The 25,951-nt window shown below is 45.8% G+C and overlaps 1 protein-coding gene and 1 long non-coding RNA gene across 3 annotated transcripts; both read left to right on the forward strand.

Annotated features, from left to right (window-relative positions):
* Positions 1–50: 50 nt before the first annotated feature.
* Positions 51–3,784, forward strand: LOC136298896 (uncharacterized). Its single transcript, XR_010723403.1, has 3 exons — positions 51–1,002; positions 1,831–1,956; positions 2,483–3,784. It is a non-coding gene; the product is annotated as an uncharacterized lncRNA (long non-coding RNA).
* A 1,232-nt stretch (positions 3,785–5,016) lies between these two features.
* Positions 5,017–25,644, forward strand: PPTC7 (protein phosphatase targeting COQ7). 2 transcript variants are annotated; one of them, XM_066199527.1, is made up of 7 exons: positions 5,017–5,276; positions 5,993–6,168; positions 14,866–15,045; positions 17,698–17,896; positions 20,006–20,129; positions 21,737–21,866; positions 23,177–25,644. In XM_066199527.1, the coding sequence occupies exons 2-7, from the start codon at positions 6,111–6,113 to the stop codon at positions 23,233–23,235; spliced, it is 750 nt and encodes a 249-aa protein (XP_066055624.1). In that variant the 5' UTR covers positions 5,017–5,276; positions 5,993–6,110; the 3' UTR covers positions 23,236–25,644. The 2 variants fall into 2 exon arrangements, with proteins under 2 accessions (XP_066055624.1, XP_066055623.1); XM_066199526.1 differs by lacking the exon at positions 5,017–5,276 and having other exon boundaries at positions 5,731–6,168.
* Positions 25,645–25,951: the final 307 nt, after the last annotated feature.

A 25,951-nucleotide genomic window follows, 5' to 3' on the forward strand; every position in this document is an offset into this window, starting at 1 on the left:
CAGCTCTCGCGAGACTTGGCGGGTGGAGGGGAAGGCCGCGCCCCGAGAATATGGCGGGCGCGGGGCGGGGACGGGCCCCGGGGATCTGCGGCTCGTTCAGCCGCCCTCGGGCTCCCTCATCGCTCCTCAGCGCGGAGAGCCTCGGGGAGAGGCCACGCGTAGGGCTCTGGCTGGATATGGGCGCCGCGGTGGTGCCAGGCGGCCGCTTGTGCCACCCAGAGCCCTCAGGACCAGCCCAGCCCAGGCCGGCGGTGATGAGGGCTCGGTGCCCCCTCAGAGCCACGGGAAGGGTTTCAGGTGGAGTGATCCAAGTGTAATCCACCTAGGTGGTTTGGGGAAAAGCTCTTGGAAGGCCACACATTAAAAAAATTAAATAAACTGGGGAATGGTCTTTTGTGAGATATAAAATACTATATTTCGCGTACTTTTGCAACTTTTTTTTTTAGTAATATTTCCTCTAAGTAATTTTTGAAGTGTTTAAGTTTCTCCTTTTGAAGATGCTGTGGGTTCTCAGTGCTCAGCATATTCAGTAATCTCATTAGTAATCTTCTCATGTGCACAGTTACCTTTGAGGTCTTTTTCAACCTAAATAATTTTATTTTTGTACTAGTTTGGAGAAAAAACTGGGCTAGAGAGTGACTAAGTGATCATCATTCCTTTGGGTTCCGCAGGTCTTTTCCAACCTCAAGAATTCCCTCATTCTTGGATCTGTTTTTATTTCCCTGATCCAGATTCATTACTGTCACCTTGAAGGGAAGGCAACAAAAGCTCGAAAAAGCTCTTAAAATTCCAGCTCCATCCGTGGAAAATGGAAATAATTCCACAGTGTCCACATCACAGCAGTGAGGAGTCACACAAGACGGAGGCCACCGAGGCCCTTTGATGCTATCAAAGAGCTGCTGCAGGATGGGTTTGAAGCAGCTCCACATCATGTGGCAAAACCCTGGAGTCATCCTTGCCCATGGAAAAAGCTCGTTCCTCCAAGGACGTGGTGACACAAAGGTGAGAACCTGGTGTGCTCCACTCTTGCCTCAGACCTTGCACCCCCAAATAACCTCACCAAAAATAACCTCCCACCTGCCTTCCTTGTGAAATGGAACCCAAAATCTCTGTGTTCACCTTCTTCCATGGGGATGAAGAGCTGGTGGTTTCAAGTCTCTTTATTCCTTTGCTGTTCCTGAGGTGGCCAAAACACTGCTGCTGCTGGTGTTTGGTTTCTTAATTTTTTTCAACCTTTAAGAGTGACTTCACCCACTTCTATTTTGAAAACAACCTGTAAAAATTGCACCTAAGGGCTTTTTATTTTTGCTTCTCCCTGAGGCTGTACCAGGACTGGCTGCAGAGAATATGGGCCTGTGTTTGGAGTAAAATCCTGGAAATCTTTACAACTCCCATCTCTGTCACTGTCCCACAGCAAAGGAACAAAAAGAGAGTCAATCCTGCAGGGAGGACAGCTGGAGCATGTGGCTGAGATACAACCTCCCTCTGGGTGAAGCTGATTCAGGGGCTTACAGCCCCTTTAGCTTCCTTGACTAAGCTCCCACATGGTCAATTAACAAGGATGGAGATGTTTCTTCTCCCTACAAGTCCTGCAAAGTTGGAAACTTGGAATTAATTTTGCAGGTTTGGAGGGACCAGTGGTGCTTGGTTTATTTATCATCACTGGCTGTGATCTGTGTTCTTGTTCCACTGCAGAGTCATGAGATAATTAATACTAAAACAACCCTGCTTGTTAGTTTACATGTTTCTGATGCCTTTAAAATCAGTAAAAAAGGGCTGATGACATTGCACAGGGGAAAACAGAATTTAATACATTCTTCTTGCATCCAGAATTACTTGGCAGAGCTGATGGTGCACAGGGGACCAGCCTCCAAGAGGAAAACCAAGCCTTGCTGAAATCTGAAAGCACAGATTGCACCCTGGATGAATGTGGGCAGGAGCTGGATGAATAAAGAGGTATTAATTCTTTCTGCATCTACCATTGAAGTGGAATAGAAGTGGGCAACTGTTCAAAAGCAAAGTAGGATGGAATTAATCTGGTTTTCTCATGACCTTCCTTTTTAAGGCTTCGCTCACAGCAACAGTTCACCTAAACCCATTTGCAACACTTGCTGTAATAGAAAAAAATCCACCTTTGTCATGCAGAGAAAGGCAAGACAAAAGCCATGTCTAAGAAAAACCAACTGAAAACCCCACCACCACAAAACCCACCCTGGTATTGGGACTTCTGAAACAGGTTCCAAAGAGCAACTCCAAGTGTGTAGGATAAGATCAGGACATCAATACATAACGCTTGTACTCCATCAGAGAGATTTTAATTTATCCTGTCAACACGAGTTAATTAATAATTAAAAAGGACACCGTGATCCATATGTGGGAGGTCCTATAGAATGAAAATTCAAGCAATTTGAGATGCAGCAGATTCCTGTTTATTAAAAAAAAACATGTTCAGGGTTTTACTTTATTACTGTCTCAATTACAGTTTAAGCAGCAAGATTCTGATGTGCATCATAGAAGCTGTGACTGCCCCATCCTTGGAAGTGTCCAAGGTCAGGTTGGAGCAACCTGGGAGAGTGGAAGGTGTCCCTGTCCCTGGGAGGGGGTGGGATGAGATGATCTTTGAGGTCCCTTTCAAACCACTCTGTGATTCCTGGTGATCTTCTGACTCTGCATCTTCTCTCGACTCCTCATGTCTCATATATTCCTTTTCGCTTTAGTTTTCTTTTTAATCCAACTGTGCTGTCTTGAACGTCATCATTTCAGCACTGACACTGGGTTTGCCCTATGACAGATCACTTTCAAAGTCCACGTGGACAGGCATTTGGGATTAGAGTCCAAGCAAAGTCAAACCAGGCTGAAATAAACTGCATTCTGGTCTAGCACAAGATTGGCCCTTAAATAAATAGTGAGGAGCTGGGGCAGTCTATACAGCAGATGGCATTACAGGTAACATTTATCACACTCCAATCTCAGGGCTAAGATACTTGGGAGGGAGAATTGACGTCAGCTACGAGTGAATCAGTTTTAAAACAAGCTGGAAACCTGCTTGTGCCTTCAGCAGTTGATTTCTCTGTGCAGTACTTCTGCTTCACACTCCCCAGTGCATTTATTGGTCTGAGCAAGCCTAGCAGGAAGAGTTCATTCTGTTTTTTGCAGCTTAAGTGAGCTGATGTAAATAGATCTTGGACTTTGAGGTGGGAAGATTCCACCCAGCTGCAGTAACCAGGGGGATGCCCTTTGCTCCAGTTTTTGTGCCAAATTTGTGCATTGGGGAATTTTAAACAAATATCACTTGGCAGGATACCGACTCTCAGGGTACAAGAATAACACTGAGTAAGGCAGCAGGGCATGGGCTGGGAGGGATTTACAAGGAGAACTACCCAGACTGACACTGAACAGTAGGGAAAACCAGTTCTGAAGTGTTTTATTACAAATAGTTGGGGTTTTATCTCTCACAGGAGCCCAGAGATCCTCTGAATGAAAACCAGGAGCAGTTTTTCATCTGGGCACAGCAACCTCGTGCAGCAGTGACAGAGTTCATCAAAGGTTACTAATTACCATGTAAATTGTGAGGTCGTCTGGCTGTCTGGACAGACTCGGGTGGGTGACCTGGGGTAGAATCATGGGATTATTAAGACTGGAAAAGACTTCCACGGTGAAGCCCAACCTTGAACCTAATACCCCCATACCCATTAAACTGTCACAAAGTGCCACACCTGCTCGTTTTCTGAATACTTGGAGGGATTGTGACTCCACCAGTTCCCTGGGGACGCTGTTTCAAAGACTTTCACGGATGGAAGAGTGTGAAGAGCTCACAGTGTGCCTTGGCTTGGGAGCACTTAGGGAAGCACAGAGTCGTGCTCTGCCAAATCAGTTTGTCAGCTCACGATGTTCCTCAGCATTTGAGCCATGGCTGCTGGGCAGAGTGGCACAGACAGAACCCTTCCAGCCCAGGAAAACTCGGCACTGAGGTATGGAGAACTCAGTTTTAGCTGGTGGGGGGATCACAGGCTGAGCAGCACAGTCAGGTAATGCAGGACAGGTCACCTTGCACCGACCCGAGCTGCCTCAGGGCACTGCACAGAACAAGGGGTTGGGCCAGGCTGGACTTGAACTAGACAGGACCTGGACAAAGAGGAGGAGAACGAGACTCAGGGAAGGGAAAGAATGATTCTGTGCGGGAAACTCTGCAAATATGTGCTTCCCTTTGCTGATAAAGGAGGGTGTGAGGCACTGAGATGAGCTACCTTGTTTGTCTGCTCTCACACCCTGGCAGCAGCACCCCCTTATCTCCAGCACATTGGCACATTCAGCTGGGCAACCATTCCCTAATCCGCGGCACTGGGCCTGGGCTGCTCCTCGTGGTCATTCTCTTTCTTCCTGTTCTAACAGGAGGATCAATTTTTTTTACTAAATTTGGATACAATTTCAGCTTTAGCTGGATAATTCTCACACATTGCTTAAAGCCTTTAGCAGTGTCGGGAGGGGGGGAAATATTGTCTCTGTCAAGGCACACGGGGAGCAAAATATCTCCCGTGTGATAATGAGGGCGCTTCAGCAGCGTTCCGGTCGCTGGATTGTGGCACAAAGCCCTTCCTTTCACTGCAGGCAGCTCGGGGGGCAGGTTTCACACCTGCCTCTGCTGTATTTACACCTCTGTTGTTTGTTACCTCTTGGGTTATGTAAGTGGCAGCAGCCTCTCGTGCGTGCACCCGGAGGAATTAAACGAATTTGCAGAGCAGCCTGCTGGGAACTTCCAAGCGGACAAAGCCAATTTTTGCACACCCACGAGCAGCACGGAAAACCGAGCTGCAAAAAATAAGGAATTGGGTCTTTTTGAATATTGTGGGTCTCTACAGCATTGATGGCTTGAAGTCGTTGCTGTTGAAGTTGTCCAGCTAAGAGCTCTGTGTCACTCTCAACCACAATTAACGTGGTTTTTATGGGGTTTGAGTGATGACTGCACAACACACCCTTCTCGTGAGGCTTTTGTTTGGCATTTCACGTTCCTTAAACCAAAATGGATTAACTGCCAGCGCCTCCATGGATTTGCAGAGAAGCCTCTCACGCACGGCGCTGAGCTGGCTCTGTCCCCGGCCGCACCGAGCCGGGGAGAACAGGGCGAGTCATCCTTGAAAAAAAAAAAAAATCAAAAAAACCACATTTTTGCGCGGCGTGACTCACATAACCGTCCTCAGCAGGCACGAAGCACCGGCGGCCAGCGAGTCCCCGCGAGTTATTCGGAGCACGCGAGACACGCGGGGCGTGGAGGGCAAGTATGTGGGTTAGGCGCAGCCGCGCCGTGCCCGGTGCGCAGAACGTTAATTGCGCTAATTGCGGGCCAGAGGCGGCGGGGCGCCGCGGGGGCTGCCGGGAACCGCCCGCTGTTATTGTCCCGCAACATGCAAATGAGGCGGGGCGGGGAGCCAATGGGGGGCGGCCGCGCGCCGCCGCCGCGCACGCGCGCCGGGAGGCGGGAGGGCGGGGAGGGGAAGGCGGGGCCGACCTCGCGCCCCGCCCAGCGCCGGGGCCCTCACCTCGCCTCAGCACGCGCGGCGAAGATGGCGGCGGCGGCGGGCGGCGGGGCGCGGGGGCGGCGCGGGCGGCTCTGACCGGGCACCGCGGGCGGCGGGGAGCGAGCCCGGAGGGAGCCCCGAGAGCTCCGCGGGCAGCGGGGAGCTGGCACAGCCCCCCTCGGGGGGGCGGGGGGGGGGTGGCGCGGAAGGCGGGGGCGCTGCCGGCGAGCCCGGCCGTGAGGGGCAGCGCCAGGGGCGGCCAGGGCGGGTGAACCGCGGCCGGAGGGACGAGGGTCCGCGGCGGGCAGGGCTCGGAGCGGCGGCGGCGGCGCGGGCCGGCGGGCAGGGCAAGGAAGGCTGGCGCCCTGCGGCGGGCGCTCGGCGGGCAGGAGGCGGCTGCGCCGGTGGCTCCCCGCGTTCCTGGCGCTCGGCTGCTGGGCGCCCCACGCCATGTTCTCGGTGCTCTCCTACGGCAGGCTGGTGGCGCGGGCGGTCCTGGGCGGCCTCTCGCAGACGGACTCCCGCGACTACAGCCTGGTGACGGCCAGCTGTGGCTTCGGCAAAGATTTCCGCAAGGGCATCCTCAAGAAAGGCATGTGCTACGGGGATGACGCCTGTTTCGTGGCGCGGCATCGCACCGCGGATGTGCTGGGTAAGTGATCGGCCCGGGGGCTGGGGTGGCTCCGGCCTCGCGGTGTGACCCCCTTTCCTCCCCGGAGCCGCACATGGCGAGCTGCTCAACCCCCTGTCTCAGACAAAGGAGCTGGTTGTGCCTGTCAGTGTCACCGTGAGTTCGCTTTTTTAGCTTCCCAAGGAAGCTCTGGTGCTCTTTGTTACAGCTCTGCCCGCCTTTGGCATGGGGGTTGTGTGTGCCCGGTGTCCGGGCCCAGCTTGGGCGTTTCACCTGTGGGTGCCTGTAAGGCCTGGTGCCTCCAAAACTCAAGAGAAACAGCTCCCAGGGCGTTTCACGTTCTCTCTCTCTTTAAAACCTACCCGAGCCCCGTGTACATGCATTGCATTTAGACAGACAAGATCACTTGAACAGGCACTTCCTGATTTTAACGCGTGCAATGTCCTTGTCAAGTGAAAGGCAGAGTGACATTGAGACTGGAACCAAATGTCAAACTTCAGTTTCGTTGTTTGTTCTGGCCTGATCGCGCTCTCTGGTTTAGAATCGCGGGCGAAATGAATCTTAAGGGTTCGGATTTTAGAAGCAGTGAATAATTATGGATAATCAGTAGAATCTTCAGACCGTGGGCAACGCTGCCTTTGACAGTGCTTTGACCTTTCTCCTGTGTACTCAAGGTTGAATTGGACTGACTGACACGCTGCACAAGTTAGTTGTGGCGATTTTCACCAGCACTTGGACACTTTTAAAAAAAAAAGCTTCCTCTTCCCTTCCCGTGAGTTGTTTTTTTGTTTGTTTGTTTTGTTTTTTACACTTATTTATTTTAAACGGTGGGGTTGCACTGTGCTGTCTCACGCTGTGGAAGCGGTTGGTGGTTCTTCAGTTTGGCGCTGTCATTGTAACTTGGTTGCCATTTAACAGAGCCGGGAGGTTTTCCTCAGGAAGCTGCAAGTTGGTGCTAGGTAACAGTTATTGCTGGGTATTCTCAAGGGAGCTGTTACTGTAAGAGTGATGCCACAGCTTTCAGGCTTTGGAAGGTTGGTGGGTGCATTTTGGTCCCTCTGCATCTTCTCTGTGGTGCCTCTTCCAGATAAACTTTTTGGGATTAGAATTAGCTGTTGGACACCCTTCCTTTAGCATGTGACTAACCCTGGCCGCCTTTAAAGTTCATGCTGGGCCAGCCCTGATAAATAACTGAGCAATTGATGTTTGCCCTTAAGACAAATGCAGGACCTCCTGTACTTTGAAGTGGACTCTTCTGTGTGGGGAATGGACAGATTTAGCCCCATTCGATGATGTTTAAGGGCTTTTGGCCATATTTGGTAATTGCTGTATGTGGACCTACAGTTTGTCTTGTGTTCCTGCTGGAATCAACAGAGAGTTGCATTTCTAAGTTGGTCTTTGCATTAATTTTCATGGCAACTTGGAAACAAACAGAATTGTAGCTCCACTTAAGGAGCAAACAGCAAAGAGGGCAGCAGACTCAGGATGTCTTAAGTACCAAGAAGCGAATCATTTACATAGAAAAGTTGTTGGTTTGTTTGGTTTGGGGATTTCTCCCCTGGTGAAACTTATGTCAGTTCTTTATTGCTTTTTTAATATGCATACTGATTGTCTGTACTTTCTGCAAAAACAGGAATGTTCAGATGGGTTTTGATGCTTCTGACTTGATGCTTTTTCTTCTTCATCTGTAGCTCTTAGGTTTTCAAGCACAGTAGTTTTCTCCCAGTTTCTGTTTCTCTCAACCAGCCCTTTTGCTCTGCTGCAGAGACAGTTTCAGCACCACCAGCGTTTTCCTGCCCTCATTTCCTCTTACTCCTGCCACAAATCTGAGGTTCCTTAATGATTTTTTTTAAAGACCCTCATAAATTTTGTTCTCCCTCAGTAGCTAACTCTGCACCTCAGCAAAACTGCCTGGGCCACAGTGTTGGGTTTCAAACTTTATTTTTTGACATTTAAGGAAGAGGCTCCCGTGTTTGGAGCCAAAGTGAACACTTGACACAGTAAATTTCGAGTGGATCACTTGGAGTGAGTAGTCATCAGTGACAAAGCCGGGCCAGATAATTAATGAGAAATTCCTCTGTGCCAGTGTTTTCCAGAACCAGTGTATTATGGAAAGGCTGCCTGTGTGGGATGGCTTGGGTGTGGTGGAGCAGTGAAAGAGCTGCTCCCAGCCTTGGCATGAGTGCTTGGGGATTCATTTTCTTAGGTCAAACAAGAGTTGATTTGGCAGTGTGTTTATAGCAGAATCAAAATGCTAAACACTTCTTTTGTTCTGTGTGTGCTGTGTAGTTCAAAGGCTGAATGTTTAACAGTGTCTTCTAGTCTGAGCTTTATCCTTTCACAGTAAGATCAGCAGAAAGCTGCTGAAGATTCAGGTTATTTCCAGTCCTCCCATAGTTGTTCAAGGCTTGATAAGGCCTGTTACTGGTGTACTGGAATCCTTGAGGGGTTTGTCTCTCATTTTTGCTTTTATCTGGAGCATACCTGTCAATTTTGCACGTTTTCTTCCCGTTCTGAGCACAGGGAGAAACAAGAAGCTCAGAACAGTTTTTCCTTAGGGATCACCCCAAGGAAAGGGAATGGCTTTACTGCTAATGTTGATCTCTAGAGCTTTATAATTCGGGCCTGTGTTTCCTTTCTCTGCTGCTTGTACCACGATGTACTTTTCTGTTCATTCACTGCCAGTGTCTTGGGTGTGCAGACCCTCAGAGTACTGAAATCTCTCACAGAGTTTTGGGAGACCTTCTGTACTGCTTCATGTCTGATGCCTTTGGAACTTTTGAGGACAAAAATACTGTTTATTTCAAAGCTGAAAACCAAAACTCTGACCCTTCTGTTTTTTCTCCTTAGCATACAAGTAAGATTTTTACTACAGAGGGAACAAGCCAAATGTTTTCAATTACCTTGAACAGTTTTATAGACATTTCACTAATTTACAAAAGTAAACGCTGAAGGCAAGGTTTTCACCTCTAGAAATTCTGAGGTGTCACATGCTGGTGATCATTTTTTCCTTAATTTTGGGATGTGCCTTTTCTTGCCCGTTGTGGCCTTATCAGGCTCCTGATGTCTTTGTTCGTTTTTTTATGGATTTTCCAAGCTGTTGTGTGAGTCATTATTGAACCATTGCAGCAGCCAATGCTCATCCCGTGACAGCATCACTTATACAATGTCTGTGCTGGGCACAAGTCTGGGTGTAGCCAGTGTGACTTGACTCTTCCAAACTATTTCTGTCCCCCAGGATTTAGGAAAAACTGTCTGGCAGCAGGAAACCGGTTATTCACTGCAGAGTTAAAATTTGACAACTGTTCTATTTGCTGTAACTCTTGATGGTTGGTTTTTGAGGGGAGGGGAGTGTCTGGGTGCTGCAGGGCAGCTACTCTAAAGTGAAAGGAACTGCACTTGGTTGGAAAATTTTGTCAGCAGCCTGCAGAGGAGATGGGTTAAACTGCAGAGTGACAAAGCCCTGGAATACTGTTAGTGTCACTGTCATCAGGAAAAGTAAACTTCAACACCTAAAAGGATTTGTAGATGAAAAGTCAAGGTTGTTGTAGCAGCTGTAGAGGAGGGAGGGATCCTTCTTTGAAGGCCTGAAGGTTATAGAGGACTGTTAAGTGGTTTATTTGGTATCATACCTATTAAAGAGATTGCTGCCTTATCACAACTTATCACACCAAAGGAGCTGAGAATCACCCTCCTCCCTCGGAGTCACCTTTCCCCTACTGAGTGTGAGGAGACAGAGATCTGCACACGCCTCTGGGTCTGTAACAGCTCACAGGGAATGTTCTGTGTGACATGGGAGCATCACTGCTGGCATTTGTAGGGAAACTACACCTTGAGAACCACCCCATTAACAGTCACTGCCTGACTCTCTTGTCTGGAGCATCATTGAATGTCACCTCTGAGAAGGAAACTTAGATCTGGTTGTTCTTTCCCACAGTTTCTGCAAGGACATTGCACACAAGTATTCAGGTCAGAATTTCCAGTTGAACACTGGTTTTAACTGTAAATTCTGTTGGTGTTTGTTGACGGCAGCCAGTTTTCCAGTCATACACAGATCTTGGCCAGAAGGAAGAGCAGGTTCTGTCAGAAATCAGAGGGAAATAAGCAGAGCTGAGCACAGTGCAGGAGGTGAGGGTTAATCATACCTCTGCCATAGGAAGCACTGGGAAGATCTGCTCTCTGCTCTGGTTCATCCATGCTGTGTAAGCCTGAGGTGGGTCAGGCTGGCAGGGATTTATTTCAGTGTCTGCTCCCAGTACCTGTCCTTCCTCAGCACTTCCACTGCTCAGTCACCGAACACCTTGAGAAATGAGGTAGCTGTAACTGGGGAAGTCTTTATAAAGCCTGCAGAAATAATTTATAGTTTAGTGTTCTCCTGGAGCTCCCCAAATGCCCTGAGTGATTTCTCAGGCCTGAATAAAATAGGGAGGAAATCTACCTGGTAAAAATCTACTTCAGAAATGGGGTGGGAAACAGATAAAAGGAACGGTTGCTTTCTTCTGGGAGCAGATGCACAATTTAATGTTTCCAGTTCTGCATTTCTCCCTCAGTTTGTTCCTCAAGATCATTGCTCACTTTGCCTTTGCTTTTTGCTCCTTGTTGTCGCTTACCCAGTTACTCTTCCAGAACCTTTCTGCTTCATGCAAGGGTAGTTTAAGTTTTACTGTAACAGTGTGAATAAGTAACCTCTCCTTCTGGAACTTGTTAGCAGTCACACACCATCTGCCCTTAGGGATTTGTATTTAACTGGGTTATTTCTTTGTCAGAACCTTGAGGAGGACAGACACCCCTTGGCTCTGATAGATCCAGGGAAGCTGCTGAGGGTCAGTGCTGGCTTTGAGCATTGGACTTCCATTAGATGGAGAACCTGTCTAGGTGTGTGATTTATCCCACCACCGATAAAACAAGAAATCTTATCATTTTATCTCAGTTCTGAGGTTGACGAATACTAGGTGCTATATTTCAAACTTGTGTGCTGCAACTCAGTGCACTTTTTTTACCATTTTAGCCTCCATGATGCAAAGTTCAGTTATAAAAATATCCTTTTGATGTTCTTTTAGCAGTGATTCATTGCTATTTCAGGTAAAGGATCTCAAGAAATTGAAAGTTCAGTAGGATGTGCAGAGTGCCTTAGAAAGTTAATTGTGGTTGCATGCAAAAGCAGCTCCTGCTGACACACTTGTGCCTGCCTGGTGCTTCTCTGTGGGATTTTTATTCTTGGCTGATGCAATATTTCAAAATATCCAACTCTCAAAGAGATTTTTGGACAGGGTGGTACTTTTGAACTCTGACCGTGGGCAGGTTAATTTCCCAGCTAACCACAACTGCCCCTCATTACATTATTTATATTAAACAGGGTTTGATCAGTATCAGGGCTTTGTTAGGAACTTTCAAGCTGTTTAGTTTCTATTTGCTGTGAGCCAGGCAGAACACCTGGATCTCACTCACACAAGTGAATGGTGAAAAGCAGATATTGCAGCTTTCAGCACTGCCTGCTTTTCCCTGGGCTTCGGCAGGGAGCTCATGTGCTGGCAGGCAAAACAACTTCACATTTGCATTTCAGCTGGTATCTTATCCCAGGTGCTTTTAGCATTTTGAAACCAGCTTTAACAAGTTTCATCTTCCCTGGCTCAGTTTCAGTGCTTAAGCATCAGTCGTTTGTGCTTTGTCTTGTAACTCCCTGACAGGTGTTTCTCTGAGAGAGATTTTGATATTCTGAATCTTTAAGGAGCTGGAAAAAGTCAGCTTTTGGATTGACACATGCAGCAAGTATTTTATCTGGCAGGCATATTTCTGTATTTTCCAGCACAAGGCAATGTATTGAGTGTTAACTCTGAGATTCTGAAAGATCTCTGTAATACAGTTAATACTTGAGAAGCATTTATTCTTTTGAAGTAATTTATTGTGAAATTTTCAATTGCTTTATTTACAGTGGTGGTTCATCTGGCTGCAGGCATGTCACGTGGATGTTTGTGCAATTTCTGCCTAGACTTGAACAGGGAATAGCCACAGAAATGTTCTTTCTGTAAAATGTTCTCATTTACTGAATGGCATGAATGAAAAAAAAAAAAAAAACCCAAGGTTTTTGTGTACAGTTCAGTTTCTGCAATTCTCAGCCATGCAATTTGTCTTAAATGTCCTGGGATCCCTAATTTCTAACATGGTTAATACTGGGACACAATGGTTTATGGCTCAAAGGAAAACCTCAGCATTTGTTGAAAAGGTAATTCTTTTGAATATATACCTTATTTTTTTTTTTTGGATGAAAGCAAAGGTATTCTATATAAATAGAGCTTGGCATTATTCCTTGGGAGTGATCCTGCCAATAGCAACACCTTTGATTTTTCTTTTGATGACAGAGGGAAAACCTGGTATTAATCAAAGCTGAGTGTTTAGGTTTTGCTACTTCTGGAGTCTGAAACAGTTCCTCTCCTTATTTGCTGTATATCAAATAGTCCAAAGTTTACTTAAACTTTATTCTCATTTACATTTCATCTATTTCAGTAGCAGTTTACTCAAACTGTTTCAAAATCACATATTCATTTCCCACGTGAAACTGTTCAGTTTACAGAGATTGCAGAACATGAAGATGCTGGGTTTATTTTAAAACCATTCTGAAGGTAGGACAGGATGATCAAAGGTCTTGGCCCAAACCTTTATAAGCCCTCACCTTTTCCATTTGGGGCAAGGCCAAGAAATAGACAGATAGACAAAGGCAGTGCATGGCTCAGGACAGAGTATGGAGGGTGCTGCCATGATCATGGATTCACATTTCCTGCCCGGAGTAAGAATTGAACAAAGAAAGTCAGATGGTGTACTCATTTTCCCTTTAAAAATTGAATAGGTTTTGATAATTGATCTTCTCAGGTGCTGGCTGTGGTGGCTTCCTGGTTCTCTGTGCTGAAGCTGCAGTGTTTGTGTTTCAGTGTTTCCCAACACTGATATAAAAGGATTTTCTGGATCACTTGAGGGAACTCTGTAACTTCTGCTGAGCTTTCTTTGTGACTGCCTTGGGAGCCAAGAGCTTTGGGCAGCAGTTCTCAAACATCTTTTCAGTGCATTAACCCTGTTCTCAGTGGAGCAGTGCAGAAATACATCTGGACTATGTTCATTTTAAAGGGAAGGAAAAAAAAATGTTTATCTGGTGACTTCACATAAAGAACCATCATTTAACCTGAAGCTGAGTTTCTGCTTCAAGTTCCAGATCTAGAACCTTTCCTTTATAACCTCTTACTCTAGACTTGTCTGTGTGGTAGCAAAAGCCAAGGGGTTAATCCAGTATTAACCTGAGGTTGTGAGACCTGTAAGGGAGAGGATGAATCTGTTCTTGAAGAATCTAGAAAAGTAATTTCTGAGAATGCCGGGTGCTTTTGCATGAGCTTCTTCCTGGGCACTCCTCAAAGAGGTGAATGCAGGGATCTGCATTCCTGTAACATTCTTCTGAGAAAGGAGAGGGGCAAAGCAGGTGTCTAAAAGGTTGTGCACTATTTTAGGGAGAAATCTGATTAATGTTGATAGGCTGTGCAGAATCTGGCCATAACCTCCTGTCAGATTATAGTTCACGCCAAGGTCGGCTCTAAACCTTCCGTCTCAGTTTCAGACCGTGTCCCATGTGAAGGGCGTTTGGAGATGAGGAAATTGAGTTTTATCTTCTCACTGACATTTTCATGTCTTTGATAATCGTGGAGGTTTTTTTTTTTCCTAAGGATACTGTCCTTCAGCACAATCTGAGCACTAAAATTCCCTTTTTTTGCTTTTATCGTGAGCATATTTCAGCTTTACTGTGTTTTGGAAATCTCTGCTTGAAATGGTTTGTCCTGTGCTGAGGATCAAAAAGATTTTGGGAAAAATTTCCACATAGTAACATTCTAATCTCAAATAATACCTTCAGCAGTATTTTGCTTTTATCATTTAGGCAATTGGAAGAAGTTCAAAGTTCTTTAACCAGATGACCAGCAGAAAATGTGTCTGCTGCTCACCCCCTTTCCATGATCACAGTCACTGTTTTCTCTGTTGCTTAGAAGCTTCCCAGACTTTGGCAGAATAGGTCTCATTTTCTGATAGCCAGGTTATTCTGAATAACTGAAAATTCTCTGGATCATAGTCAGTTTTCATTCTCTTGCTTGGCTGAAGCTGTAAGCAGCAAACTCTCCTTGAAAGGAGTAGGTCCCAGTGTTGTGTTGGTTACGTGGATTTTGGAAAACACTTGTAAAATGGCACTTTACTTTCTACAGAGATTGAGAACACCAAATAGAAATCATTGTCCTTTATATGAGGAGAAAAAAACTGTGCTGCTGAATAGCTGGAAGAGTTTCTGTGTCATTTCTGTACTAGTTAGAATGTTGACCTTCACTTTTAAAATTATTAAAACCTCTTCCCTGTAATGGACTGATGAGAGGTAAATGGGATTGAATCCCCATCTTATCCCCAAATATCCCATTATTTATTCTCTACTGGGATCAGCCTCCTCATTCTCAGCATTAGACTTTTACCTTCCTTTCAGCAGTTCAGACTATATTTGGAGATTTGTCCAGGAGCCGAAACCAGAAGTTACCTTAAAAATACTCAGAAATTTATTTGCTAATCAAGAATGTTTTCCAGGCAGGTGCCTTATCCTACATTTTAGTTCCTAACCATCATAAGTGATCTAAATAATGAAACCCTTTGCTTTGAAAGCCATTTCTGTTGAGGTAACCCTGGTTTTGTGTTTCCTTGCAGGGGTGGCAGATGGTGTTGGTGGCTGGAGAGACTACGGGGTGGACCCTTCTCAGTTCTCAGGGACTCTCATGCGGACGTGTGAACGTTTAGTGAAGGAAGGACGGTTTGTTCCCAGCAATCCTGTTGGAATTCTCACCGCAGGCTATTGTGAGCTGCTGCAGAACAAAGTACCTTTGCTTGGTAAGACACCAGATATATGTCACTTCAATCTGTGTTACACGTGGCCTTGCTGTAGGGTGCTTGCATCTCTTGTCATTGTCTACAGCAAATCTGCAGGCAGTTAATTTCTCTTAATTAACTCAAAACATAGAAATGCAGTCGCCTTAGTGGCGTCCTTATTTTCTCTAAAACTGATTTAATTAATTGAGTAATGCAGGGAGTGTTGATGTCTGTGTATTTATATATAAAATGAAAGGCTTTCTGTGGGAAGGGTGAATTCACCAGAGTTTGCAGAGCGAGTTCTGCAGTGGAACAGATTGTGCACATGTGCTCACTCTGTATTTTATATGTATAAATCACTGTTCTCTGCTGAAAACTCTTCCTGGTGCTGATCGTGGCTTTCTGCTTCAACTATGCAAGGAGGAATATTTTCTGAGCATAATTGGATGTAGTTCTGCTCCTGTTGCCTTTTATGTCCAGTGGACTCAAACCCCAGTTGATTGACTTGAGTCGTTCATATCACACAATCTCTGGTAGCATTATTTTTATAAATCTTTGTGGGGGCATTCATTACTGATCTTTCTGAAGGCCAACTGAAGCAGATGCTTCACATACCCCCGTGTCAGCATTGATGGGACACAGGGCATTCAGCTGCCTGGGGACTGGGAGCTGATAGAGAGGCCACACTTGGTCTCAGCTGACAGCTCTGCCAAGGGGACACTTCTCTAAAGGACATGAGACCTCTTCTGCACCAAGAAAATGTTTGCCCTGCATGAAATGTACGCAGCTCACCTGACCTTAAGCTCCTGTGCCAGAGCAGTGCTGTGTGGGCTATATTTAACTTGTCTGCTGAGCTGGGAGCAGATGTTCTCGCATTATACGCCTAAAGAATAGGTTGGAACCTCAGGAGTGACCTTAAGTGTCACCGAAATAGCAGTGGTCAGTAATTACATTAGGATTTGGTGTGTTGGATGGTGCTTGTTTGTGCAAAGCAGGTGTAGAGCTGGAAGTGAGCTCCAAAGTGGGGCACTGGCCAGAGCTCTCCCTGTGCCTTTGGAGACGGAGCAGCTCGGCTGGGCTTGACCTTTGCAGGGCTGAAAAGCAGCATGTGCTGAGTCACAAGATCTGCATTCCCCACATGGCCTCCTGGTTACACTCTGCTAATAGAGCTAGAATTTGAAACTAATGATCCTTAGTGTTTCTCCTCTAACTGAGAGCAGTATTTTTAGAAGGAGGAATAAAACTTTGGAATTACCACAGCAATGAGCATTTAGAGTTTATTTAAAGTAAAGGGACAGGAGAAGACTTCATTAGGGAGGATTAATTGGGCAGTAACTTCTCCTTGCTGTTGTGCTTTAAGCCTGGATGCTTTGTTCATCAGGATTGAACCCAGCAAATAATATAAAACTGAAATGAGAGGAAACTGTGCCATTTATTGAATCTCTCTTGTGTTGCAGCACAGTTTTGGACACTGTCACTATAAAATCAAATTTTTTTTCCAGAGATACTGCTTTGACTTAACATTCGTTAAGGATGGAGAAGGTCCTGTGTATTCACTAGAGAACAGATTCAGGGCAAGTGCATTGCAGGGAACTCTCTGTGTTAGAGAGGGAATTGTCTGGAACAGGCAGTGCCTGGAGCCAGCTGGACTTCTGCACTAGCAAGCCTGATCCTAAGCTTTGCTCACTGGGAGCTCGTGGTCTGTCCAGCATGGAGCTGTGCTTGGAAAATCCCGCTGGAAGAACACGAGGGTAGAAGGTGAAGACAGTCCACAAGCTGGTGATGTGGGGCAGAATTGCTGTAGCTGTATTTCCCCTCTTGGGGATTGAAAGGTCTTTTGATGGCTCAGCTGTCCTGTCCTGTTTGCAGAACTGAGCAATTGCTGTTTGCTGTGCAGGGTTTTGGGTTTCTTTGCAATACGGCATTTTTGTGGCTTGCAACCAGGCACAGTTGGTGGCTACTTCCCAGTGAATGAATGGAGAATTCCTCAGTGCCCTCAAGCAGGGCTGGGATAGTTCCAAACACAGCTGACATCATGTTTCTGCTATTACTTTAATTTGGAATAGTATTTGTCTCTGAAACATTTTTTTCCCTTAAACTTGTGGAGTTGTTGTCCTGAAGACATGACAGGATTATTATTTTTTAAACCTGAAGCAATTTCTGCAGAGCCAGGCTGGGAGGAAAAGCATTTCATGTTCTGAGCAGAGAAATGCAGCAGGACCTAATACTTAATCGCAAACAATTCTTTACTTGGTGTGGCTTATTTACAGCTGATGAGCGAAACTGTGTGGAGAGCTCCTAGCATTGTCTGGATGCTGCTAGAATTCTATTATCTCCATGATTTCGGAATTTCAGTATTTTATGTGAGTTCTGTAAATCCAGTCCTATAGCAGAATGTGCTGACATATGTTGGGATGGAAAACTGTAAATAAAGCCAAACAAAACAGGTATTTGTCAGCATAACGTGTTTACCAAAATCAAAGCAGGAAGAGTAAATTCTACACAAAAATCATAGTTTGTGTTGCAAAGATTTCTAGCATTTTGGCATTGTTGAGTATTTCCATTTCTCATAACTTTTAAGCTTGAATGAATGTTGTAATAATTAAACTAATGATCAGATCAGTGAGAAAACAAGCAGTTTCTGTAGGGCTGATGCAGTCACTGTGTTTGCAGGGAGCAGCACAGCCTGTATAGTAGTCCTGGACAGATCAAGTCATCGTTTACATACAGCCAACTTGGGAGACTCTGGATTTCTGGTAGTCAGAGGTGGAGAAGTCGTCCATCGATCCGATGAGCAGCAGCATTACTTCAACACTCCCTTCCAACTGTCAATAGCTCCGCCAGAAGCAGAAGGAGTCGTCTTAAGTGACAGGTAAGGGGGAAGAGGAACCTTGATTTTTAATCTGTGCGTGTAACCAGCTCCCAAAAAGTTGCAGTTTTGGAGCTGTGGGGTTTTCTGTTCCACATGGGATATAAGCAGGTATCCAGTCAGGTCCTGCACCTGCCACCCTCCCTCTTTGGGTGACATGAACATTTCTCACCTTGTACTTGACTTTGTACCTGTTGCACAGTCTGAATTTATTGGACTGTCGATGGTGGCATATTCCCAAAGCCAGGGGCTTGTTCTAATCCATGGGAAGATGTCACCCACTAGAGCTGATGTGTGGACAAGTGGCTGGGCTTCCAGAAGAGCTCTGCTTCCAATCCCTGCCTGTGCTCCCTTGGGACTGTTTGGAGTAGCTAATTTAGATATCTTGGCACCAAGGTTGCAAGTGCTTGAAGAATAGAGCAGAGGGACATGTGACTGTAACTTGTGTTTCCAACTTGCTGTTTCCAGCAGCATATTGTATTTGACCAAAACCAGCAAAAAAACTGTTTGGCAGAACACCAAGCTGGGAATGAGAGTATGAGGAAAGGACAATCTGTTCACAGAAATGAGTTGTTTCAAAGGCAGGCTTGTTCTTGTGTCTTCCCTTAGGAATGTCAGGCTGATCCATCCTGACTATGTGAAGTCTCACCAGTAATATGAAATAAACTCACAAATAAACAGCTTTCAAAGATGCGTTAAAATGCAGCTTTCAAAATGTCTCACTCATTAAAGTGATCTCCCTCATCTGAACACAGGGAGGTGGGAACAGGCTCTTCAAAGTGTGGCCATGGAATAAAGGGAATGCCGTAGGCAGCTGAAATTTTGGACTCAATGAGCTTGAGTCTTCCAACCTAAATGATTCTGTGCAGTATCCGGGCTGATGCAGTAAAGGTTGAGACTTTAATCCAAAATAGCTCTTTTTGAAAGTGTCGGTTAAGCTGTTGAAATTCCCGACCGTTCTTGTGTGTGGTTTTATTTCTTCATCCTGCAACTGCTGAGAGGAAGCCAGGGTAGGACTCTGAAATTAGAACCCTTCAGTGATCCAAGTTCTTTGTTAGACTAAAATTAAATGATCCCTTGAAATTCCAGAGCTGTAAAAAAATCTTTAATTTTTCTGAGAGTCTCTGTCATCCATAGGAAGATCATATAAACAAAGAGCAGAAGGATAATTGATAATGTCCAGTGGAAGTCGGGGAGGCCAAGTAATCTGAGTCATCCAGTAATAAGGAAAGCACAAGATAAATGTGCTCCCACTCTTCAGCTCTGAATCATGATTACAGCTTTCTGGCTGGTTCCTGCACTGTTCCTGACGTTAATTAGTACTCATGCTCCTTGTCGAAACGCTTCTCTTGTCCTTTTTTATTTGTTATTCCAGTTCAGTGATGAATTTGGCTATATATGGGCATAGGCAGGCAATCTTAACTCCATCAGCCTTCCTGTAGCTACACATCAGTTGAGCAAAGCAGCTCCTCTGTGTTTTGGCAGAGCCCAGTGGCCTGGGATGCAGCGATTTCTCCTTTTTACAGACCCCCGAAGAGTCTTTAAAAATGAAAGGTTTGTTGTTATGTTGCTTCTGAGGATCAGATTTTGCAGCAATATTCGTGCCCAAACTGGGAGTTTTCTCCTCTTGGTGTTGTGTAATGTGTTAGACACAAGCATTCCAGCAGACTCTGCTCTCCTGGTAGTGATTTCCAGACATGTTTCATATTCCATTGAATTAGAAAGTGATTCAGAATCCTGAAGTGTTTGGGCCAGGCCTGTTATGAATTGTCCTTTCAAGTATCACTCTCTTATATCTTCAGGATGAGCATAAGAAAGCCCTGAGCTGCCATTCTGCTTACTGGTTTCCATGGAGACACACTCCTGCAGCAGATTGGTTTGCAGGATTGTTCATGTGGGAATTTTAACTGCAAATCCCGTTGGCAGTCACAGGGGCTGTAGTGGGGCTTTCCCCACAGCCCATCCTGGCGCTGAAGCTCCACAGCGAGTGATTATCCCTTCCTCTTGCACAAACCCCCGAAGAGCAGAGCGGTGCAGAGCTGTGGATGTGCTGGTTGAGGGGTGTGGCGTCTTCGTGAGGGCTGCAGTCCTTTAACCTCTGTCCATCCCCAGCCCCGAGGCTGCTGACAGCACGTCCTTCGATGTCCAGCTTGGGGACATCATCCTGACCGCCACTGACGGGCTGTTCGACAACATGCCTGACTACATGATCCTGCAGGAGTTGAAAAAGCTGAAGGTGAGTGTGTGTGTCCTCAAGCTCTCACCTCTTTTGTGCTGGCTAAACCTTTGTAGTTACTACTTTCACTTCTAATTCCTGAAACCTTTGTGTTTTGTATAGAAACCCCACCACAAAGAGCTGTATCGTTAAAAGGCTTTTCAGATAACACCCCGTGCGAGCAGTGCAAGGGACAATGACCCCAGAGGGTTTTCTCTTGGATCTGCATCCAGGCTGAACTCAGAAGCAGCAGCTTGGGCATAAATTTCCCAAGTAACAGCTGGTTCCCTGTCAGTAACTGGTGAGGGAGGGAGAGGGGGAAGGGAAGGAGATGTTCAGTAGCAGGTGCTGCCTTTGGCCACGCACTGCACCTGCAGGTTGGAGATGAGACACAGGAAAACAGAGAATCCCCTCCTGGGTTACTTGAGGGTGAGCTTACACTTCAAATAACTTTCAGTTTCTCTGACATAGTGTGGGCTGTCTGAATTGTGGGTTGCACGTGTTTGAAAATCCTCAGTGTTCTGTAAAAAAAAAAAAAAATCCTGTCAACTCTTCCACATTAGTGACCACAAATGTTCTTTTTAAATAGTAAGAATACATTAAAATATTTTAGCTTGGCTGGGAACATTTAGCCTCAGGCTATTGACTTACAGAAAGGAGAGTACACTTAAGGAGATATCAATATGTATAAACTCCTTGAGGAAACTATTTCGCTGTGAAATGCAAATAAGAGAATTACAGTGTGGTTTTAAGAGAATTTGGCCTCCTCTTTTCCTGCAGCTCCACAGGTCACTAATGTGTCACTGGGGCTGCGGCCACCTCACACCCTTGTCATGCACAGAGGAAAGGCTGTCCGGGCTGGCCACTGGAGTTGGAATTCCCTTGTGGAAGAAGGCTGAGCTCCACCTTTTGGCGTGTTTGGGAAAGGCACTGGAGTTCCCCAAGAGGTTCAGCCAAAAGTTAATCACATAAATGCCTGCTAATTCCCAAACCTGCAGGGAAGGCTCTTGAAATGACAAGGCATTTAAAAATGGTTACAGACAAAAAGAGCATTGGTTGTCTGTCATGTTGGCTGGAGTGAGAAAAGCCTGGGAGGAAAGCAGCAGAATTACTCAAACAGGGAACAAAAATGTTCTTTAAACACAGCCTGGAGAAGGTGTGTGTGCTCTCAGTGCATTTTTCTCAGATGACTTTAAAGTGCCCCTTCTCCCCAAGGGTGCTCTTGTCATTTGCTGTGAGGGAGCCAGAGATGCAAGACTTTGCACTCAAGATAAAACAAATACTTCACCAGAACCTGCTAGGGAGGGAAGGTCCTTGCAGGGTGCCCTGCAGGGACTGCTGCCAAATGCCCTGTTCCCTTCAGGTGACACGGTTTAGTCTGTTTTGAGTATTATTCTTCTAAGTTTCTAAATTCTGGCAATCTTCCAAACCCGAGTCTTGAGCTGCTGGTGGAGATTTGAGGTCAGGCCGTCCCCTGTGAAGATCCACAGTTGTAACCCAATTTACAAAGCCTAAAGAATGGGGGAGGCTCTTTTTGCAGTGAGGGATCTCCAAACCTGACACCGATCAGCACCAGAAACTTCTGTAGACATCTGAATAAGAATAAACTTCTTTCCTCATGAATTTAGAACTCCAACTACGAGAGCATCCAGCAGACTGCACGGAGCATTGCTGAGCAAGCCCACGAGCTGGCCTATGACCCCACGTACATGTCACCCTTTGCACAGTTTGCCTGTGACAACGGCTTGAATGTCAGAGGTGAGAGCTTCTCCTCCTCCCACTGCTGCTGTCTTGGAGACATCTTTAGCAAAGTGAACTTCTGCTGTTCCAAAATCCTGTAGGAAAACAGAACAGTAGGAAATGCGGTTGGCAGCAGAGCACCAAGCCTGTGTGGGATTTGGGAAAGCCCCCAGGGCCTGCACAGGCCGTGCTGGGTCCTGCAGAGCAGGAGGCTCCCGTGGGGAAGCAGCTGGAGCATGGAGAACACAGCGCCCTGATGGTTTTATTTTTAATGTAATCTGTGCATTCCCACCCCAGGAATCCTGCCTGGGATGAGTTCTCCAGTGCTCCTGGACTTGTTGCTGGGATTTGGGTGGGTGGGTGGTGTTGTGTGAGGGTAGTTTTTTGTTTGGGTTTTGTTTTTGTTTTTTTTTTTTAAGGTCTTGTCTTACTGCTGAGGTTCTGCCCACTCTTTGGTTGATTTTGGATTGGTTTTTTGGTTGAAATTTGCAACCCTTGTACCACTGGCGTCCCCATACTGATCTCTCTGTTGGTTCTGCTTCTGTGCTTTAGAACGGTATTGGCAAAAATACCTGGCAGACCTCAGAGCCAGAGCAAACACCTTTCTTTTAACTATTTTTACTTTTAAATAAATGAATAAAATTCTGCCAGTAAAGATGTTCTCATCTCTGGATCAGAAGGGCAGGATTTCCTTCAGAACCTTAAGCCCCTTTCCTCAGGCAGCAGCTGTCACACTTGGGCTGTGTTGCTCCAGCTCAGTCCCTCAGTAATGACATTGCAGATCTCCAGAGTCCAAGGGATCGGTTTGACTTCCCACATAACAAAACCTCTCTTCTGGGCCGTTCCTCCAGGATTTGAGTGTGGTGCTCTGGTTGTTGAGGATTGAAAAATAATTCTTAAAAATGTTAAGTAGCTTTTAGGAAGACCTGAGGTAATACAGTGCTGGAGAAAGTGCTCAAGAGGTGGAAATTTCTGAGGAGATCTGATTCCATGGCAGTTTACGTGTAACAAAGCAGTGTCAGGTGTTTTGTGCATTTATTTAAGAGTCTGCTGAAAACAGGCTTTGTGCTCTGCCAGCTACCAGCAATGTTCAAGGTTCTGACCTCCTTTTCATCGTTTGATCTCACTGGAGCTTAAGAGGAGAGTGGGTTTGTGCTGTGTTAAATGTCACTGCGCCCCTCGGTTTGGAAAGGAGGTGTTGGAGGCAGAGTTTGTGTCTACCTGAACCAGTTTTAAAAGAGCTTTCCACGGGGAATGTCACAGATCATCGGAAGACAACCAAGCCACTGTGGTTTGATGAAATAAGAGGCTTTTTGCTTCCATTGCAGGGGGGAAACCAGACGACATCACCGTCCTTCTTTCCATCGTAGCCGAGTACACAGACTGAGGTCCTGGCGCTGTCCCAGCTCCCCCGGCCGGTTTCCTGCTGGCAGGATTGTTCCTTCCCTCCAGCTGCTCCGGGCAGCCGGCCCTGAGCCCGGAGCCTGGCCCCACACACAGCTGAGGCCCTTGCTAAGAACCGCTCGTAGTCCACTGGCCTTGGTCTGCCAGCAAGAGATGAAGAAGCTCAAGGCTTGGAGCTTGTCTTTGAGAGCTTGGTCCTTGTCTGGAACAGGGGAAGATCCATCCCGCTGCGTTGCTGCGTTGGAGATGTGACTTTCCAAGGAGTAGGATTGGTTGATCACCTTTCAAACTAGATCAATAGGTAACGCCTCTGCACGAGGGCATATTACTCTATTTCCTAGGAACGTTCGCTGTTGTTGAGGGTGTGTCCCAGACCCAGTTCCATAAAGCATAGTCTTGTTCCAGTGATAGCCGAGGTTTCGTGTTTCTGAGCTCCGGTTTTCAGGAGATTTATAACTGCTGTAAACATTCTGCTCTTGCCATCCATGGTGTCAGCCTTAGGAGCCTTTTCTAGTACGAGATTTCAAACAAACCTAGTTCAAGTTATATGGATGCAAATGTGTTTTGTGATTTCAGGTGCTTAACTGTGATCTTAAAAGTTCTGCAGATCATTCGTCCATAATGGGCCTGGTTCTGGATGTTTTGGCTGTGGATAATTATTACTTTTTTTAAAAAAAAACAAAAATCCTAGCTCAGTCTCAAACAGCCGAGCTGGCCACAGTTGAGGTCTTTCAGCATTTGAACCCATCTCAGCGTGGGATGATGGTGAATGCGACGGTGGGAGGTTGCACAAAACAGCTCATCCTCAACTCTGAGCGTCTTCACTTTGGGTAGATAATTCTGCTGTTGATATAAAACATAATTTGTGTTAATAATTGCCACTCTTGCTTGTAGAACAGAATATGCTGCACCAGTTTAAGTCCAGTTGATCCTTCCTGACTCAAACAGGCACCTCTTCGCTTCTGCTGCGGCAGCGGCAGCGAGTACGAAAATGGAAACTTAATGAATAATCAGCAAAGCTTACATTTCATTTTAACTGAAGTTTAGGGGTTTCAATGATCCTTAATGATGTTTACAGTTATCTAACAGCCACTTTGCAATATGACATTTCCTTTGCAATGACAGTAGCTCACGTTTTCCCCCCCCTCTTCCAGCCAGCTTTCCTTTTCCTTTCCTGAGGCTCATACGAAAGCTGAGAGCTGTAAAGATATATATATTTTTGGTCAGTTTTTCATTAACTTTTTTGCTGGTAGAGAAGTATGTAGAAATAAATTAAAGCCATGTTTTTATATATAAAAAGTCGGGTAATGTTGCTGTTTAGGTGAGTGCAGTTAAACTTGGTCAGTAAGGAATCTTATCTGCTCTCAAGAGGAGATTTTTACTACCTGGTTTATTGTATTAAAACTGTTTAAGTTTGAGGTTACCTCAACTTGTTTAAAGAATTTTTGTGGACTTGTACTGTATATTTGCGTAACTATGTCAAGCTTTTATTTAAGGTCATTTAACATGTACCATGTACATGTCATTTTACTATATTTCAGTGCATCATGCTTGTAACAGGCATTTCATTTATAATAAGTGATTAATTTGGGAGCTCTTCAGTAATTTATCTGCTATTCCTCAATTGGCATAATGTTAGATATCTACTTTAAATCACCTTGTAATTACTCGTCAAAATGCCTTAACTACCCTAACTTGACCAAAATAGGATTTTGGTGAGGGTATGGGGAGGATTATATTAATGAAGAAAAATTAATTAGTTTAGCGACACACGAACAGTGAGTGGTGGAGAACTTTGCACAACCTGTCAGTCCTCGTTGTTTTTAACCTGAACAAGCTGTCTCTGGCTGTCTTGGAGGAATGTATTCACATGCAGAACAGGGCTTTGTTTCTTGTTTGGGAGGGGCCTTTCTCTCCCGACTCTGGGTGTCTTTACATTTATCCAGTATTTACTGCACGCTTCTGGATTAGAGCAGATTTGATCAATTCTTCTTTCCCTTTGCCCTTCCCTTCAGGCCATGCCCCCGTGGCCGCGGGCTGTTCTCTGCTCTCAGCACGGTCCCCAGCCCTCCCTGTTCCCCCTTCCTGGCTTTCCCTGGGGACATGTGTGGGTCAGAGGGTCTGGAATTCCCAAATTCCTGCTCCTCCGGGGCCGGGCACGCTCCCTGTGTGTATCCACAAAGCCGTTTGCCTCATATCACACCATGACCTGTTGGGTTGTTTTGTTGTTTTGTTTTTTTTTTTTTTTTTAAATAAAGAACAAATTTGGGTTTTGATTTACAAATCATGAGTTTTTCCCTCACCGGGCACACCAAAGACCAGTAAAGCTTTTAGCTTTTCCATCTGTTTATAAAGCAATACTGTATTATAAAGAATTGATATTTTTATCACATGCTTGATTGTTTTGGGTTTTTTTTAAGACGTGCACTCTGAACATATCAAACCTGATTTTTTCCTATGAACTTAACGCTGTCTGCGCACAAACTGATCTTTGGAGAAGGAAATGACAGGGCCCATCCTATCCAAAATAATTCCCAGCGATGCATGAAGCAGTAACACTTGCTAGGGGTAAGGTTAGTGGGAATGTTCACCGGAGGAATGTACAAGAAAGGTGTTCCCTGACTTGGAAGCGAGCGGAGCGTGGGCAGGCTTGGAGCTGCTGCAGAGGGTTGTGGTTTGGGTTGGGAGCAGGGATCTGG

The sequence above is a fragment of the Chamaea fasciata genome, unplaced genomic scaffold, assembly GCF_029207755.1.
Source record: "Chamaea fasciata isolate MVZ Bird 193981 ecotype frontalis unplaced genomic scaffold, bChaFas1.0.hap1 SCAF_18, whole genome shotgun sequence".
Classification (NCBI taxonomy): Eukaryota; Metazoa; Chordata; class Aves; order Passeriformes; family Sylviidae; genus Chamaea; species Chamaea fasciata.

What these genes read in the sequence shown, in the direction of transcription:
- PPTC7 (XM_066199526.1), top strand. Translation starts at nt 5,967, where the DNA reads ATGTTCTCGGTGCTCTCCTACGGCAGGCTGGTGGCGCGGGCGGTCCTG. An exon ending in GAACAAAGTACCTTTGCTTG is followed by an intron (nt 15,046 to 17,697) that starts GTAAGACACCAG and finishes CTGTGTTTGCAG; the next exon opens with GGAGCAGCACAGCCTGTATA. An exon ending in GGAGTCGTCTTAAGTGACAG is followed by an intron (nt 17,897 to 20,005) that starts GTAAGGGGGAAG and finishes GTCCATCCCCAG; the next exon opens with CCCCGAGGCTGCTGACAGCA.